Source organism: Syngnathus floridae, chromosome 14, assembly GCF_059516105.1.
Source record: "Syngnathus floridae isolate MCC-2025c chromosome 14, RoL_Sflo_1.0, whole genome shotgun sequence".
NCBI lineage: Eukaryota > Metazoa > Chordata > Actinopteri > Syngnathiformes > Syngnathidae > Syngnathus > Syngnathus floridae.
In genome coordinates this window covers 6,693,455-6,712,885 of record NC_142426.1, presented here as the reverse complement: position 1 = coordinate 6,712,885, position 19,431 = coordinate 6,693,455, and the positions used below count along the sequence as shown (strand labels likewise).

The 19,431-nt window shown below is 41.5% G+C and overlaps 1 protein-coding gene across 4 annotated transcripts in view; it reads right to left on the bottom strand.

Annotated features, from left to right (window-relative positions):
• The window catches only part of piezo2b (piezo-type mechanosensitive ion channel component 2b), a 33,934-nt gene extending 15,919 nt beyond the window's left edge, over positions 1-18,015 (bottom strand). Inside the window, exons 1-18 of one of the 4 annotated variants that reach the window (XM_088395891.1) lie at positions 17,956-18,013; positions 17,446-17,855; positions 12,299-12,394; positions 10,587-10,712; positions 8,552-8,594; positions 6,935-7,097; positions 6,556-6,826; positions 6,270-6,483; positions 5,295-5,469; positions 4,266-4,385; positions 3,967-4,002; positions 3,477-3,597; positions 3,221-3,405; positions 2,887-3,117; positions 2,652-2,772; positions 2,396-2,589; positions 1,895-2,022; positions 1,653-1,826 (exon numbers count right to left, since the gene is read on the bottom strand). In XM_088395891.1, the coding sequence (XP_088252017.1) occupies positions 1,653-1,826; positions 1,895-2,022; positions 2,396-2,589; positions 2,652-2,772; positions 2,887-3,117; positions 3,221-3,405; positions 3,477-3,597; positions 3,967-4,002; positions 4,266-4,385; positions 5,295-5,469; positions 6,270-6,483; positions 6,556-6,826; positions 6,935-7,097; positions 8,552-8,594; positions 10,587-10,712; positions 12,299-12,394; positions 17,446-17,509 (2,462 nt within the window). In that variant the 5' untranslated portion in view covers positions 17,510-17,855; positions 17,956-18,013. Of the gene's footprint in view, positions 1-1,652; positions 1,827-1,894; positions 2,023-2,395; positions 2,590-2,651; positions 2,773-2,886; positions 3,118-3,220; positions 3,406-3,476; positions 3,598-3,966; positions 4,003-4,265; positions 4,386-5,294; positions 5,470-6,269; positions 6,484-6,555; positions 6,827-6,934; positions 7,098-8,551; positions 8,595-10,586; positions 10,713-12,298; positions 12,395-17,445 lie in introns of all 4 variants that reach the window. The other 3 variants (XM_088395893.1, XM_088395890.1, XM_088395892.1) reach the window with 3 other exon arrangements.
• Positions 18,016-19,431: the final 1,416 nt, after the last annotated feature.

The window sequence follows — 19,431 nt, the reverse complement described above, 5'->3', positions numbered from 1 at the left end:
AAAAAAGTCTAAAAACATTTTTTTTTTCTTAAGGGGACCAAATGCACAAAACTAACCATTTATTTTAACATTTTGATTAATAGTTTAAACGGTTCACACAAACTCACAGCACAAAGAACTGACTCTTGGTGAAAAAAATCTTCTTTTTCTTTCATTTTATGAACGTCATGGATCATAAACGCTTGCCCGAGGACAGCTAATAATAAATATTTACACCGAACGGATGTGAATTAATCAGCATCTTTATAGAGTTGTATCACAGTTTCAACAGTTCAATTATCTGCAGACATGCTACGAATTGCGATTTACTGCACTCGTCAAACTGCCAGTTTTGTCCTCAAGAGCCCATAAACACAAGACAGATACTCAAACTGATTCTCCTCGGGCAATCATTCGCTCCTTATTGAAGGAAGTGAAGCGACATTGCAACAGGCAGAAGGGTGCAAAATTCTCGCTGCTTTTTTTTTTTTTTTTTTACAAAAATCCGACTTGATTTTTGGGTTTACGCTTGTTCGGAAGTGAAGGTGGGGGGGGGATCGGCTGCATGTCAGTCACAAGCAACTGCGCTAATATTATGACGTATGAGGATGCTCACACTTACTTTTGTTGTTGACTTATTTTTTGCTTGATGCTGCTCAGGACAATAAAAGTCACAGAGAGTGAGGAGAGAGAAATTGAGAACAGACTGAATGCATGTACGCATAGAATAATGCAGTGCTTCGATGCTTCTGGGAGGGTTCAGGCTTTTTGTTCAAGTCGTTTTATGTCCATGCATCACCTAGATATAGCTCTAAAAATAGTGACGATGAAAAGAAAGAAGTGCTATTTCAAGGGCATGGATCAATGTTTCATGGGGGCTACAAGCACAATGGAAGACACCAAATTTGAAAAAAATTCTTCTCAGTCAAGTAGCCCAAATCACTCGTGAGTTGTGCTATTCCAGGCCAGGTGCTTACGAGGGCTGGTCAGGTGTAAGAACAGCTTGTGTTGAACAGGATGGCTTGAAACTTAGGTAAATTGGTGAAAAGACATGTCAGGTCAAAAAGAAGGGAAGCAGAGGCAGGTTGGAAGATGCCAAGTAGGAGCAAGTCAAAAAATAATGGTGCATTCCATCAAATTGGGATATCGGACATTTGATACATGCCGTTTTTTTTTTGTCAAATAAAACGCTGCGGACCATTTGATATTTCCCAGCTAACTCGAAGGCACCACCAGGTTAAGTCATCTCTAGAAATTAAGGAAAGGACAGGTCCAATTGTGAATTGAGGGAACAGGTGAGATAACACCCAAGGCGAGAGGGGTAAAGGAGAGACTAGAGGATTTTACGGGCAATGGATGCTGATGGATGCCACAGAAAGCGAGCCTCTTACCCACCTATTCGTGATCAGATACACACGCCCACTGACTTTAGCGTGGCTGTGAGAGGAGGAGGAGGAGGAGGAAGAGCAGCGGTGCAGAAAGAGCAAGTCATACAAAGAGAAGGAAGAAAAAGCAACAACAAAAAAAGCGCTCTATGAATAAAGTTGAATTAACCAACACCATACAGGGGTCGTTTATCAACTTTAAGGTTACTATAAAAAAAAACGCCATCTCAGATCACTCAAGGTTCCCCCGTAGAAAGAAGGACTAGGAATAATCTCCCAAAAATATACCTATAGATAGTGCTCTCTTCTTTGGCCACCACCGCTTGCAGGTCGGTGAGTTGCAGGAAGCGATCGTGGAAGTAGTGCAGGTGCAGGATGCACACTAGCAAGAAGGAGGTAGGGATGAAGATCCTGGTGAATAGCTCGGACACTGAAAATTTCTCCAAGCCCAAATCCTTGAAACTGCACAGAGAGAGAAAAAAAAAAGGATTTTAATTGCCGGGGGCCAAGGGGATCAAAGTTGATCTCACCTGTCTTTGTTCTCCGCCGAGTCGGATCTGAACTGGAAGGTGTAAACGGCGATGAGCACCAGCATGGTGTACATCACCACAGACATCCAGAAATATTTAAGGATTCTTCGCCACCACTCGTAGTGCACCTGGGAATGGAAAAGTTTTTTTTTTTTTTTTCTCAAGGCGTTTCTACTTAATGGACACTGCATTCAATGACACACACGCTCAGGGGGACTGAGCTCGAATGTTTTGGTTTCAGGCTGATTAGATTATGAGGCGCTCAATTTTTACGACACAGCGATAGAACGGTCAGCACCTCCAGACTAGGCGGGTATTGAATTTGCAATTTGGAAGGAGCGAAGCAATAATGACAAAAGTGTGCAGCCATTTTGTTTGCAGAATGCTTAAAACGGTTGTCGTTTGGTTTCATTTCATGAATTTATTACTCGTGAGACAGCGATTTTATTGCTCAAAATAAATTTGTTGTAAAATGCATGTAATGGGTGCCAGTAGACAAACCTGGTAGAGCACCACGCAGGAAAGGAACATCATCATGTAGATGATCTTGTACATGACGATGTTCCCCTCAAAGCTGACGAAGAAGAACATGCCGCCACAGATATAGATCCAGTATTTGACCAGCAGGGCCATCACCAAGTTGCCCAGCACGTGCATGAGATCCTGTTCGTCCTCAGTCTCAGATTTCTCTTCCTCTATGGAAGACACAGAAGGTCAATCACCTCTTCATTGGTACACTCGCCACCTGTCCAATCACCTTTCATCTTTTGCTCCTCCACCTGAACACCCAATAGACCTGCCTCTTCCTCCTTTTGCTTCTCTAACTTCTCAGTGAGGGTCTGCCTCAAGAGCAGCCAAAAGCTCAACAGACACAACACCTGCGAGACACAAGAGAAAATCTACTTTACGTATGCCTGCACCAGACAACCGCTAACATTTCCTATCTGACAGGATACTTAGCGGTTGTATCTCCAAAAAATCTACATACGAACCTTGGAGGAAATTGAATGAAAGAGGTTCTTTTTAGGCACGGAGAGTCCCGGCACATGCGTGATGCCCTCAAAGCTGAAGAAGTATTGCAGGACGATCAAGAGGTTGCCGTAGGCCACCATGAAGGGTGACGACAACATGGCGTAGCGCCGACGGTCGCGCACCATCCACAGGATGCAGGACCAGATGAGGAAGACGAAGGTAAGCCACGAGATGTATGTGATGCTCCACGCCTAGTGGACGGACGTGCGGAAGAAATGCTTCATACGTTTTTTTTTTCAATCTCCCACACACACACTAAACTTTTTACGTTCAGTTTACAATTAACTAGCTCACCATCATGGCGATGAGCGCGCAGATGTAACTCTGTTTCATGATGAAGTGGAAAACTTTGACCATGGCGCCCATGCCTCGCTTGGTCAGAGCGTCCTCACTTCCTTCGGACTTGTCCTCTCCCGAGGGCGATTCCCCGTCTTCGGGAGGAAGGCTCACCTCGTACACGCATAGGTTTTCCTTCTCTGCTGCCATGTGGAAGAAACGCAGTCGATGAATGCTACGAACTCCTCCCGTACGTGGTCCGGTGGTCATCTACCTGTAGAGTCACCCATGGACTGGTCTCCTTTGTAATGAGGAGTGGCGTACAGGTCCAGATAGCGCGGACCGTTGTCAGTCACCGTGAAGTCAAAGGACGTTCCGTTGGGAGCTAGCACAACCTGATTTGAAGGGAAGAGGACAACACACATATTTACAAAGTAAGCGGCAGGAAAAGGGAAGTTTATATTTTTTCACTTTTTACACCTTATGCAATTTTCCACGCATAATCCAATCACACAAAAGCAAATATTCTAAATAAAATTTGCTAAATTATACAATGATGAAAAGTAAGTGAGTCAAATAGGTAAGTCACGAGTCTATGAAAGTAAATAATTCAATTTTCCAAACAGGAAAATTAAAAAAAAAAAAAGCAAGCAATGCAAATGTAAAGTACAGTAAGAAAAGCAAATGAATTGATCTACAAAAGAAAGAAAAATGCAAAATAATTCAAGGAAATACAGCAAGAGAAAGTTGGTTGGCCCTGTTACCTCGGTTGCACTGATGGCATCCTGAGTGGAGAGCAACTAAGGAAAGAAGATGGGAGAGAAGAGCAAACAAGACACACCCGGTTAAAATCGCTTTGCCCATTTGCTTGTGATAAATGAAGACGGCTAATTATGATAATATTACGTATGATTCGTTTTGAATCGTTTGTTGAGTGCGGGATCAAACACAATAAAAAGACCCTCGAGTGCAGCCTCAACTTGCTAAATAGTGAAGCCTCACTCCGAAGAAAGATAAACATCATAATGATCCCTTCAGGAAACTGTTTATGAGATCAACGCACATTTTTCTCGTCTGTGCCTTGCCTGGACTCCCACCACATCTGCCTCTTCCTGTTGGCTGAGTTATTTGTCCCGTTCCCGAGCGGCTCGTCTTCCTCGCACGCGTCTTCCTCCTCGTCATCCTGAAACAACACAGATAGTAAGTGAGGATGGAGTGCTTTCATCTCGGATTTGTGCCGGAAAACATGAATCTCTGCAAGATTTCAAAAGAGCCTGCACACAGGGATCCCCCGAAACTCTCTACTCAGGTGCCATTACGGCGATTCAATTCTGAAACTTCCATAACTGCGCCAATATAAAAGGGCTTTGCTTTATTAGTCTAGACCATAATTTATTTATTACACTTCATTCGCCGTAATTAAAAAAAAAAAAACTTTATCCGAGAAATTGTAAAATGAACCAGCCATAAAAGAACACAAGGTCCATTACAATCTGATTATTGAACACAGCAGTCAAGTGCGGATTTATGTGCTAACCACGTTTTATTATCAGGATCTTCTAACGTGAGCACACACACAAACACACACTAAACGGATCAATACATAGATATAGCGCCATAAGGCTGACAAGCAAGTATTGAACTTGGACACAAAAAAAACCTCATTAATCTATAACACCATTACAGAACAGAGTAGCGCAACCTTGTACAAACAAAATGGGTCCGAGGTCACTTTTACATCCTGTAGAACCTGTCCCAATTCTTTTGTCCATTGAGTTTAGCCGTAAACTTCACAAAATGACTCCTTATTACCATCATGCATTATCGTGAAACCTTTTCTTTCAAACTTCCCGAAAAGGTTCCTGTGTCACACCACATTTCACTTCCTATAAATGGAAATTGCGCCAATACTTAACTGGACTTCTCAAAATAGCTCAGAGGTCATTTTTACATGATCCCAATACTAATGGTGTTTTTCTTGAGTAACAAATATTTATTTCTATTATTTATAGAAAACAATCTTTTAATTATTTTTGAATCATGTTATGAAAATCTGCAATATATTTATCATGAATAGTGTACATGGGCTTACGGTCAGCTGGTCAATAGGCTCCTGCAGCCAGAGGCGTATGAGCGTGGCCAATGTATAATAGAGAAGCAGCAGCATGACAGGGTTGACAAAATGGTGCCACTTTCTCTTGGGGTGCACCATCAGCTTCCACGTACGGCCGCAGTCACTCTGAATGATGGGTGACATGCCAAAGTACCTGCAGGAGAGGCTGGACGTTAGGCATGACTGATTAATCCATTTATATACATACATTGATAATTGACTTTTTTTTTGCATAATATTTTAAATACAATTTTTACATGTATGGATATTTTGCAATTTTTTCAATGATTCTATTTAATTCATAAACTGACAACGAATCAATCGTGTGTGGTCCAGATGTGAAACCATGTGGTTGTTACTACACAAACCGCAGCGCAACAGGTTGTCTCCTGCCTCATGCATAATATAACAAGCAGGGTGCTTGTAGTAGAAGCTCTTAAAAGCGCTGATGTCCATGCGTGTGCACTGAGTGGCTGAGTCCAATACAGCCAGTCTGCAGCTGCTTTTGTTGCCGTTTTGTTGCCTTCTTCCTGTCTCAAACAACAAGTAAATATTTGTTGTGCTTTAAACAAGCTCCTGCAGGCTCCCCCCCAAATGTTGTGGTGTGTAATAGGCTTAAAAAGTACTCGTGCATTAGGAAGCTAGCTTCCCTCTGGGTGTTTTGTGGTGAATCAACAAACTTTGCTATGGGAAATGTACTTTTTAATAGTTTCTATACAAATAGTTGGGTTGTGGATGGATGGATGGATGGATGGATGGATGGATGGATGGATGGATGGATGGATGGATGGATGGATGGATGGATGGATGGATGGATGGATGGATGGATGGATGGATGGATGGATGGATGGATGGATGGATGGATGGATGGATGGATGGATGGATGGATGGATGGATGGATGGATGGATGGACGCTAAATGACCATGTTCGGCACCTCAAACGGAGGACCTGACCTGATGAAGCCGTCGTCTGGCGCGACTGACTCCTGGAAAAACTGGAACTGGTAGAGGTAGAGAACCACCAGATGGCCGGCACTGAAGATGGCCATCAGCACGCACATGCAGCTGAACATTAGCGTGTCAAAAGTGCGGCGCAGAGACCACCAGGTGCACAGGAATAGGAAGATGAAGAAGTAGACGGCCGAGGTGAGGGAAGGAAGCATCATCCCTGGAACAAAGAAACATGTGCACAAATTGGTGGATTCCGGCTAGTGGCTTCGCTGGGTTGATGAGACCTCACCTGTGGTCCCCAACAAGATGGTCACCACCACCTTCCCTGCCGTGGTGATCAGGTTTCCAATGAGCTCCTTGACTTTGGATGCCACCTTTCCCACCAGCCGCAGGATCTTCATCTTGGCGCTCTCCTTGGCTTCTTCTTCTTCTTCCTCCTCCTCCGCCACCTCACCTTCTCCCTCAACCTCATCCTCCTCATCTTCCTCAGCCTCGTAACCTCCGTCCGAGTCCTCGTCCAGCAGGATGTGATCTTCCAGGCTCAGCTTCTCGTCTTCTTCCTTTCAGTGACAGTAATGGACTTAAGCATTTATAGTTTTCATACAAGTGGAAAAAGAAGTTTCCAAAGCGTATAAAGGTGAGTGAGCAGTAAAACAAGAAGATCGCACTTGTTCCTCAGCTTGGAAGTGGGCATTATCCTGAGCCATGTCCTCAGGCGGCCTCTTCTGTACCAGACTGCGACACAAAAACCAGATGGCCCCCCCCACCATGCACATGCCGATGTCCGGTATGAATATTCGGATGCCGTTTCCCGCGTCGGCACCTATCACGCTGAGAACACAAAACACAAAAAAAGGAACACAATCCTGTTACACTTGAACGCATCACATCAGTGAGGAAACAATGGCTCTTCACATGGGGATTGTTTCCGTTCATTCAAGTGTTATTTTAATGTGTGCTGAGGTTTTATATGAACTAAAACCAAATAATTAAATAATTCCAACTGTTTTAAATGCACTGTTGTAAACAAGTGACTGTGGGGGGGCATACCTGGTGCAAATCCAGCACCATATATAATCATAAACAGACTTTTTTTTTTTTTTTTTTAATCAAAATGTGTGTGTGTGTCTGTGTAACTACCAAAACAAGAAGCTAAAAGCGGCAGCTACAGTAGTAGCGAGCTTGGCGTGACTTGCTGTGATTTAGGGGTGCCACTTTTGTTTATGAGGCGTCACGATTGTCCTAAAATGACTAACAGCTTTCCCAAAAACTCTTATTGCATGCTTTTTATCATCCAAGCTATTGTTCCTACATCTGTTTTACGGCAAATGCAACTCCGAGCCTAATGAAACTGTTGACAATAAACAGAGCATACTAATCATCGCTCAAAATGTGACTTTTTCGGTTAGCGAGTATGAGATTATATCACCCACTAAATTATATAATGGAAAAACCTCACATCGAGACCTTTAATTAGACGTATGACTCAATGTAGTTTGTCATAAATACATTTATTCATCTGGGAAAACAGAAAACCATTAAATAAAGTACAAATGACTACATTATACTAAAAATAAAGATAAAAAGATTAAAACTAAAGACACTCGCATGTATGTTATTAGAATGTAGGACGAAGCAGCCGTTAAATTTAACGACCACTACTCTCATCTCTCCCATCAATAGAAGCGCTAAATCTCCTATCCTCAAACATCCATCAGATCACGTTGAACGGGGCAACTTTTGACATTCCCGTACGTACGTAGGAAGCCGCAACTAACGGGATCAGTGCGCACAAGCGGGCAGACATGGCGGCAGCCTAACTGGGTTTCGTTTTCATCAGGAGGCCACAGAGGGACACCAAAGTGCTCTTTACCGTCATTGTCAGGTTGTTACACTGCCTGGAAAAGAGGCCCTTTTCCCACCCTTCATTTTTTCTGTGTCATTCTTATGTCAAAAAACGACACATGCAACATGGAACGGGGCAATTTTCGACCTCGGGGTGGGGCTATCAGAATTTTAAGGGCTATTCTTCAATGTCCAGGACCTTTGGCGCACTCACTTTGCGTAAGGAGAATTTGCTTGTTGCTGACTCGGCCCTCCACCAAAACATGAGTCAATCTGTCTGTTCCTGACAATGGGATTGCTCAAGTGAGCGCTAAAGCTAGCACACCCTTCATGCGCGAAACTACAGAAGAAAATGCCAACACTTAAACACTTACGGTCTTCAGCAAAGTACAATAATGTCATTAACTGACATGTACATTTGTGGTCGGACTTATGCTTACCTTTCAAATCCAATTTGTCTGATGGATTTTTCCCACGCAGAACCTGGTATGGAAAGAAAATGTTTAGTGAGCATGTTTACGAGTATTTCCTACACGCTAATAGCAATCCCACAACATCTTATAAATCATTATCAGCAGTACGCAAACTACAAACATAAGAAAAGATTCCGTTCTTTGACTTCAATACAGCTCCTACGCTGAATCTCAAGGGAAGAAGAATGCCATCTTTCCTTCCGAGTACTTCAAGTGTTCCTGAACGTCACTGCGGGGCAGTGGGGGTCCGTTTCCACCTATTGAGAATGCTCAGACAAACAGGCGCAACTTTGCCGGACGTTTACTGGGGGACTCCCTCGTATTTTTAACACCTTGGGGGCTGTTTAATAAGGCACTGAGGGAGAGAACCACAAGTTTGTGGAGATGATACATAATGCAACGCCACAAAGCACATTAGTCCTGTAAACCGCTGATTCCCAATCAGGGTGTAGGAATTTTATGAATATGCGGTCGCAGATAGACTTGAACTGATCGGGAAGTAATGAATAAATGAATGATCACCTCATTTGGATTGGTGCATATATTAAATATGATGTATATGTGCAACATAAAATGGTAAATTAGACAATATAGTCGTTGTATGGGACAGTTTCTATGCTGTAGTACAGGTTGTAAAAATCATTAAATATAAAGGGGAAGAAAAAGTGTCGTGTTGGGTGCATTTCTCTGCTTTGGGTATCGTTTCCTGCATTTCCAGTCAATGCCTCCCTCATCTGACCTTTCTAAATCTGGTATTCAACCCCTTGACACCCTTTTCCTTCTGGCGTTGGCGTAAACAAGGAGTCTTCCTTCGCACTGAGGTGGTTCCCCTTACCAACCTCCCGCCTCTGTCTGCCCCTTTCAAGAATTTTTCCTGTATTTCCTCTTAAAGACGTCGACCGCCTTGAAGGGGAGTACGACAGAGATACGCTGCAGGGCTCCAGCTGCCCCCGCCGTTCGTCCACTGGTCACCGCCTTTTCCTTCAGAGTCATCCGCCATTCCTCAGTGCTGACTCAACACGGTGTGTGTGTGTGTGAGTGAGTATTTACAAAGAGTTTGGGGCTTTCTGTGCTGTGAACTGTCAAAGACATGGGTGGAGCTGACGAAATGGAGGAGGAGGAGGGGGAGGCGGGGGCGTCTTATCATGTCCAAACCGTCACGTTTTCACGTCATTTTCCTGCCACACACCACCACACCCTTCGGTTGACTGAACACACCACTTGCGAAATACCACATACATAAAAATAAATGATGCGCAAGTGATGCCAGAAGCCATAATACAGCATAATACTTTATCAAGTAGAAATAAAACGCAAAAAATTAAGTTGTCTTATACAAGTAAACTAGAATAATACATAAATAAACAAACAAATAAATATTATTACCCGAAGATGATAAACACTTGGTATTCTCTGCAGTTGTTGTACATAAATGTTTTTTAAATGGTGAAAAGGTGAACCTGTAAACCCTCAATATCCTCATTAATGAATCTAACACGCCGATTTCCGTCACTGAGTTATGTTTATTCATGAGAACGAGTGTCATACATAGAAAAGAATTGGTGTTGCGTCGAGTGTTCATTTTCTGTAAACGGCGAGCGACATTTCTTAATTACGCTGAGTATGTAACTTCATTTCACAAGATAATCTCTTAATGGAGTTTTCTGCCTTCCTGGCAAACGACTGAACATTTTCATTAAGTCAATTCTGTGAGGGAAGAAGCACTTTTTTTGCTCTTCAACAATTTCAACACGGTATGTCTCAGCATCAATCACTGCTGCGAGTGGAATGCATTGGGAGTTGTGGGATTGTCCAAGCACAGATGTTAGGTCAAGTCTGTTATTCATAAATAAATGATTGCCAACTTCTTAGATTCAATACATAAACAGAGACAGAATATGCATTGCAAAGCAAAGAAAGAAAAAGGAAGAAGAATCTTTAAGATGCAAATAAGTGAAACAAGACCACATGAACTGAACGTGAACTTCTGCGCGCTACTTACAGTTGAAGTCGGAGCTGATGGAGCTGCCGGCCAGGAGGCTGTTGACCGTAATCTGATAAATAATATGCAGGAGCAGGAAGGACACACTGGTGAAGCACAGTGACTGCAGCAGACGCCCTGTGTAGCCTGGATGCACGACAAAAAATCTCAGTCACCATCAAAAACCACCCTCGACAGTCGAGAAACCAAGGCACTGATAAAATACAATACATGCGTATTTGCCAAAATTTTATTTTGAAGTTGGTTATCGTCATGGCTTCGTCCGGCTTGACTGTCTTCCTGACCATGCACGTCAAATAAACACGTACCCAAGGCAGATTTTTTTTTTTTTTGTTGGAGTACTCAAATTTCTCCTACCTAGAACACCGCGTACTGTTGAAAACACGTAAAGTGTTGCACGCCGTGCTAGTTAGAATGCCCCCTCTGGTGAAGACATTGACTATGTAGTGGTTGGTGGTCACACTTAATGACCTTCCCAAAACTGCCCTCAAATACCAGAAAGCTACCCCAGCTGCACTGCACATGTAAGCGGTTTTATTGCGCAGCGACAGGTATTTGGGGAAAACGTTGCTAGGAGACTGCACAGTCGAACAATCCAACTCCTTTGATGAAGATTCTGCGACTGTTTTTTTTTTTTTGGGTGTGAGCAGGTTCAACGTTGCACCATTCAGTTTTGCACGGCCCTGGCCTAGGTGAAGCTACTGGTGAGATCTGATCAAATCAGCATATTTGAACCCTGAGCAATTTGTGATTCCCCAGGAGGCGGCGAAGTCTGGAAAAGAGCGCTTGTAAACGAGGATGTGTGGGGAGTGTTTCGCCGCTTTCTGCGAAAAAAAAAAAGGTGCAAAGGATCAACTTTGCTTCGGCTGCGGGTGATTTTTCCACATTTTTGTACAAAGGTTGAGTCACACTCATCTTGACTCGTTTTGATTTTTACAACATGATTAAGACATCATCCCTTGAGCACCTTAGGGCGGTTTCCCAAATAGAAGGCATCGTCTGGCTTAATAAAAATGATACAACCTCATTTCACCATAAGGGGCATGATATTGTCAAGTATTCCTCTGGAAATGAATCCCTAAAATGGCTGCTTTCTTTTTGATTTAAAAAAATAAAATAAAAATTGATCATGCAAATGTACCTAATGTTCAGTCCAATCCTGACGTGTTTCTAACTTGGGGATGGGATCAGTGAACATTCCTCTTCCCTGTCTCTTTAACTATTGATGAACATGTAAGTGGTCCACTCTGGCAGTGCTGCTCGACTTCCTGATTGTTATTTCAGCTGGAGACGCTCAGGACACTGCCCCGAGATGCCTTTATTTATTATTGAGAACCACGGGTGCTTTCTTCTGTGGTAAGAGGTGTTCTGCTCGGCGACCGCAGTCCAAACCGCCGCGCCGAATAAACCTCAGAGGTTTTAAATTCAAAGGAGTTAAACTTGAAAGAACATTAAACGGCATCAGGAGTGACAAGCATTACGATGAATGATCATTCAGTCAAGCCTCAACAAAGTTTTTGCCATTAATAGCCTCAATATCAACACGTGTTTGCTTTGCGCCAAATCACCGGAGAAGATTTGCAAGGTTCAAGTGGACTCGGTAGTTTCTGTACACGGTAATGGAAATGTATTACGTCGTCGTATTATTCTTTCTCGGTGGAGGTAAATAGGTTTCCGAGGTGGTTTGTGGGGGGAGGACGAGGGGGTCTTACCCTGCATGGTGGTACATGTGGGTTCGGGGAAGAGAGGAATAAGCAGGAGGTAGATGAGGTAGATGAGGGACAGGACGTTGTACCTGAAGAGACAAGCTGAGGACAGAGAAGACAAAGCGTGATTAAGCTAATGTTAGCATGTGTGTTTATTTCCTTCTGAGTTCAAAACAGCCATCCCAAGAAAGTGAGACTGTGGAGTAGAACACTAAAATATTATCAGTATGTGTATTCATTTTCTTCTCATTTATGTATGCCAAGAAAGTGGAGCGTGAACTGCTAAGCTAATGTTAGCATGGGTGTTGATTTTTTTGCCATTTACCAGGTATTGAGGAAAACATTGGTACAAAGTGTTGTTTAAAAAAAAAAAAACATGGACACATTAGATAGCGCATTACTCAGCCAATAAAGCCATTTCCTGTTTAGAGAGTCGAGGATGCATCACAACAAATGACACGTGTACTTTAGTGCAAAATGTTCAAACACTTAAATGCAAACTTGCACTTCAAGTACAGCCCTTCCGTGACTTGCAAGGTAGGCTGGGTGAAGCGTCGCCATTTTCAAGTTATAAGCAGAGTTCCGCTAAGTTTTACTGGATGCACTTATGCAATGAAATAAAAGCATATTCCTCCTTTAAAAGCTGTAAAACCTTGTTTGAATTTATTGTATCAAGCCTCCCTCCCTTTTTTTTCTGGAGGTATGCGTTGAGTCCTCTCAAGTTCTTTCTTTCTGCTCGAAAATCAACAAGCGCATCATTAACAAGCCTAAAAAAATTAGTGGACTGCTAAAAAAACACTGCTTTTATTTATCTTTGCACACTCAAAGGTCCCATTCAGCCAACATTTGCCTTGGCTCCCCTTACTGCTCTCACACTGAAAGCCTAATCTAATTATTAAGACTATACAGTACGTAAGCCTCCCACTAACTGCTAAAAAAAATATCAGGAGCCAAGTGGTTTGAGGTATTTATCTGCAGACGCTTGACTCTATGCTTCCCGTCTGCTTTTGTTGAGTCACTCGCTGTGGATCCATAAAAAAATAAGAATATAAGCGCCTTTTGTTTTCACATATCACATGAAGCAAAAAAAATAAGTTGAAGCGGACCTTTGTCTCGTCTCGTCTTTCAAAAAGCCGCAAAAGCTGACACAAAACCACAAAGAAGGCAGAGTTTGGGGCCAGAAATATAAACGGATGTTAAGGAGGCGCAGCGTAGCACCTCGAGCGATAAGTGAGGAATTCTTAACCAGCAGAAGAACTTTTTTTTTTTAAACCAGAAGAGTATCAAGTCACTCCTGTGCAAATCTTAACTTTAAATATGACTTGAATAGACTTAAAAACACACACATAAGATGATCATTGGAGGAAAAAGATCATAATCTTGTTGTTTGTCAAGCTAATGTAGCGAATGCCAACAAACTAGCTAGCAATGTTGAATGTTAAGTAGTAGCATGCTAGTTTGCGCTTAATAGATTTGAACAACAAACAGTAATGCTTTTATTTGTCTTATTTCAAACAAAAAACAAGTTTGTGAGTCATGCTAATTTGAGTTGCTAGCAGTTACTAATAAGTTAGTTTCCCTTTAATAAACTTTAACAACAAATGTGAGTCATGTTTTTGTTGTTTGTTCTGCTTAAATAATTAAGTTTGCAAGTCATGCTAATGTGGCTAATGGAAAGTGGTCACAAAAGGTCAATAAGTGTGTCTTAGAGATCAAGTGACAAGTAGTTGCGAGCTAATTTGATATGAGATGATTGCGGCAATATTCAGAATGCCAAATTACATTCCATAACTTTTACATACATTAAAACATTGTAAAGAAAATGTCCAATTTCTTTTCATGTCAAGTTTCAGAGTCATGCTAATGTGGCTAATGCAACTAGCCCCTTATCAGTCGCAAAAACACGACAAAACAGTCTCTCTTACGATCAAGATCCAACTACACGGCGATGCTCTGCTATTTGTTGATTTTGGAGAAACAGCACCCAGGAGCTTGGCTTTGACAGGCTTGTCCTCCAGTCAAAAAAAAAACAAAACTGTACTACACAGCTGTGGTGGGTGTTGTTTGGGTCTTGTACATATTGTGTACACAAGGACTCTACGGCTGTGGGTTTTCAAAAGAGGTGATGCTAGATGGCCATCAGGGATCTAGGAGGGTTTAAAAAAGCAACTACGTAACGCGAGCGACAGTGGCGGGGATGCATATGTGGTGGCGGATGGGAAGGAAGCGGCAGGTGTTTGAATCCCAGAAACAAAAAGCAGTCCGTCGTCACTCCGACTTTGGTCTTTTTTATCACTTGGCTGCAAATGCACTAAACACTGAGAGGTCATTCCATTTGCTTCCTTTTGTTTCTCTCTCATACTTTCATTCTTTTCATTCAGACAAAGTTTGTGATTTCATAATAAAAATCTCAAATCAAAGATGAATGTAACAAATACATATATCTTATATACATCATGTTTATCCTAAAATGAAGCTCCCATGCCCGCTGTATTATCTTATAAGCCGTCCATTTTGTTCACGGTGGCCTGAAACAGGCGAGTTGGGTGGTGGTAAGAAAACTCAGCAAAGTGTTAGAGTTGGGGTCACAGGTTGGGGTGATTACTACTTCGATTATCGGCGGACATTTTCATCAAGGCGTGACCCTCGACAGCCCTTGCCCGATGACATCGTCGCCATCACCGCAGTCTGCCGCCGCCGAGCATTATCCCATACGTTCCACTTTACATTTCCCTCCTCCCCGCTTCCTGTCGGTGACGACGGACAGGAGTGCTCATTTTGCACTCCCAAAAAGACATCAATTATTAAAAAGGTATGCTTACGATAAAAGGCAAGTCAATTCTCTCATTGGCAATCCGCATTAATAATTCATGATGTTAAAACGGCTTTCCACCAATTAATGGAGCCCATGCATGACCTCGCAATGGCTTCTGGAAATAACGATGCGGTCGGTGATGCTTGTGCATTACGGCACGCTTATAAAAAAAAAAAAAAAAAAAAAAAAAAGATGGGCTCGGACCTTCGTGACTCCTTGTGCATTTGTGGCCTGACCACAAAATGGCCGCTTAAACACCCAAAAGTAAACACCACTTCATTGAGGCCAGGACATGACCGCACCTCTAATGAACCACTCAATGAACAACAAGTCACCAAGTTCAACTTGAAACATTTATGCCTAAAAATGGTTCAATATGCCAAAGATGTCAAACAAAACAGGTGAATCCAAATTAGTGAGCATATAAAGTTTCGCTAATTTGTACTTAATTAGCAGTGATCTGGTTTTTTTTTTAAAGTTAAATATATGCAATAGCTTTTTATTTATTTATTTGTATCAAATCCACTGATATTTCCGCAAACATCTTCCTGTCCCGATCTCCATTGCATGGAAATCCACAGCAATTGTTGTGCACTATAGATAATAAAATATACTAAAAAGATTTTTTATAAAAGTTAAAAAATATATCTAAAAATTGAAAGAAAATGTCATATTTATACATGGAAAAGCAGCGCAGTTTTGCTTTCTTTTTCTATTACTATCCAGGAGTTAACCATAAAATATTAAATGTGTTAAAAATGAACATACATTAAAAAATACATAAATAATGGGGGGAAAACATTTGAATGAAAAATTATGCACATTTTCATTGCTTTTATTCTAACTCCAACATCCATAAATTGCCTGTAATACGAGCTAAATACAAGTGCAATAAAAGCTTGTTTATGAATGAATCATCCAGATTGTGGAGGATTTTATATTTACAGTCACGCAAGGTGAACGCTGACGTGAATAAACACGCATCAATCCACGTATCATTTAAGGGAATTTAGGTCTAGCACTGCTGACAGATTTAGGGCCTGACCTAAGGTGCTTTATTTATCTATAATGGCTGGCACTTCCATGTCAAAAAGTAGCAAAGGTCCTTTTCCCCAAATAACCCCGACGGTGACATTACTCCTTAAAGTGGCTAATTTAACTTACCATAAATATTGTGACTGCAACTGGGTTGAAGGTACAACACCCATTTTGGATGGATAGTGTTTAAAACAAACAGGCTTCTGTACAGTTGTCATTTTTAATGTTTAAATTCACTCATGGTGACGTAAATAAAGTGTAAAAGGCCATTTTCACCACGTGTCTTGAAGGCAAGATTCATTATGCAGCACATTCACATGACCACAGTGCAATCACATTTCCCTGAGGTGTAGATTTATATTAGAAAATACTACAATAATAATGTTGACATTCATGTCTGTAGAAGGCATTTGGTTGCTACTTCATTGAGGCAGCTGGGGTAAATGTCACCTTTCATTTTCCAATCAGATGAATCAATATAAGTGTCTAAAAGTACTTTGGAGCCTTGAGGTGAATTATGCCACTTTGATTAAATGTTGCCTTCAAGGCAGCTGGGGGAAAATGTCACTTTTGTTTTTCATTACTGTAAGTGAAGTGGTTACACTCAAGGTAATTTAGCTTGAAATAGAACAAAACTTTTAAAGAAGATTTGAAATGTTGAAGGGAGAAGATGGAGAGCATCACTTTTGTTTTTACATTGATGTGAAAGTTTTTTTTTAATTTCACATTTAATAATTTACCTGTATTGCTCTCTGCTCCTTCCATTAACCCAGGCGGATAAATAACGTTTTCTGAAACTGAATGGGGCTGAAATTTCTAGTTTCTTTAGAAAATGACCTTTAGAGAAAAACTGTGCCTTAGTTAAAAAATGCCTTCAAATAATCCAGGGTCAATGCTAATTCTCTTATTATATCTTAGAAGTCAATACAACCATGGTTATGTAGTTAAATGTAATTTCCCCACAAAAAAAGCCCCAAATCCAATGCTTTTAGTAGTTGACAGGTTATCTTAAAGCACACTGTCCAGTTCTCTTTTGATATTGATAGGAATGAAGTTAATTCGTCAGTGTAAAAGTTATTTTCAACAACTGCCATGAAGGCACCGTTTGTGTTTTACTGTAGTTTAAATGCTGCCTTCAATGAAAGTAGGGCAAATTGAAATTATTTGTTTACGTTGTAAATTACGTGCAAGTAGCTAAGTGTTTAGAAGAAGGGGGGTAAACAAGGGTGACGTAATCCGTCACTCATCTCCAGTCCGAAATGGAAACGCGATATATTCGAAATTTAAATTAAAAACTCACCGGCTGCGAGGCAGGCAGGCAACAGCAGCCTGAAGACCAGCCCGCACACCACCTCCGAGGCCATGGCGCGCGCCTCTTTGGCAGCTCCAAGAAACTCTCTCTCTTCTCTCTTTTCTCTCTCTCACTCTTCCTCGGTCGTTAGAGTCTCCGTCTCATCCCCTTCCCAAAAAATTGTCTCAAATCCTGGCTGTCACGGGTGTACACGCCTCCCAACCAGTCGGCTGTGGCTGAACGAGACACCTGAGCGGCGGCTTGTCCAAGGTGGCGAGAGGAGGCCACTTCCAGGCTTCATCATCACCATCCACACCCGGCAGCTCATAGCCAAAAGAGACTTTTGTTAGCGGGCGTTGCGTTCAAGTCATGTTCGCCACTCAAATGGTCACCGGTCGCGTTGCTGAAAGAAACTGTTGCTGAAAAGAAACAACAGGTAGTCAAGTTGAAAAATAGCTTCTTTGTAGAGGCGTTAAAAGTGTCATTTGTTGGACTTTGCCAGACTTTGTAGAGGTTCACCTCTCCTCGGTGTGGCTCCTTGGGTGGATTTAACACTTTTGAGTGAAACTGGGCGCGCGCGTGGGCTGTGCTAGCCTTATCGGGAAGGCAACAAGTGATTGGCATATCTGCTTACCAATCAAAAACCTTCCTCTAGTTTGTGACTCCACCCTCAGACGATAATTGGCGCGAATGATAGGGGGAGGCGAGAACACGAACACTTGTAGCGCAAACGTTCGCAACAATGTCACTAAAAAAGTAGCTTGTTTTGTGCTTTTTCAATTATATTTATGCATTTTATATTTTAATTATTTGCTAAAAATGTTTTACGAGTTTTAAGGCGTGTCTTTGATAATTTTATGACACGCTCCCACACCCAAAATTTGATGACCGTCTCGAACAAAGAGAAACAGCGTCACCTATAGGTTTAGAAACGAGTCTGCACCTGCGCATTCATTTCTAATCGAGTCAAGAGAATTTTCATTATTAAACTTTTTTTTTATTCAAATTGCGTTTTGGAAGAATTGTTAAAATAATAGTAACTATTATACAACGATCATAGAAGCACATATTAATCATTTTATTGACTTATACTGCTCTAATTAAAAATCTATTGTGCAAAGATTTTTACCTTGTCAATAGTAATTCAAAATAGGCTTGTTGTGAACTAATTCAACTTAAACAACTATGTAGTACAGTATGATATAGTAATACTGTATAATCATTTATAGGATAATTTTTTAATGCTTTTTTTATCTTTTACGGTTCCAACAAAAATGTAATGATGATTTTTCGTTGGAAAAATAATAGGGGTATCAATTTAAATAAATTCTGAATACGTTGATCATATTGTTAATTATAACAATCGAGCCACTGTGATGGTTTACTTATATGTGGAAGACTACTAAATTAATCTATGTTAATATGTTAAATTAATGCCATGCCAGATATGACAATATAGTTACAAATGAATGTCCATTATTTGAAGACATCGTTAGTGGGACCGTTATAATTGGATATATTTTTTAATATTTCACAAAGCATCATGTTGACAGTAATCAATATTTTCAGTAGATCAAATGCACTGATAAATGCCGCACTGCGCTAGTGCCTTGATCTATTGAAATGACATAATTTATCAGTTTCTGCAAAGCATGATGGGAGTGAACAGCTTGAGTGGTTGATACGGGACAAACTGAACAACATCAGTTTGAGGCGCTGACCCAAACGGGCCGGATGCCGTCGTCACTGCCACAGCAGTCGATAACGTCAGCCCGTGATTTGTGTCAGGATGTGCCAGTCCAATCACTCCCTGCCAATGTTGGGGGGAATGTTTATCTTTGATCCATTATTTATCCCATGCTGAAGAGGGACTTATTGACTTCTTCCCAAATGGACCCGACTGGTTAAAACATTGACGATGATTCAGCACTAAATGTGGCTTTGCATCTTGGCCCAACATCATTGAGAGTGGAGAATGCAACTGTCTTGCACGAT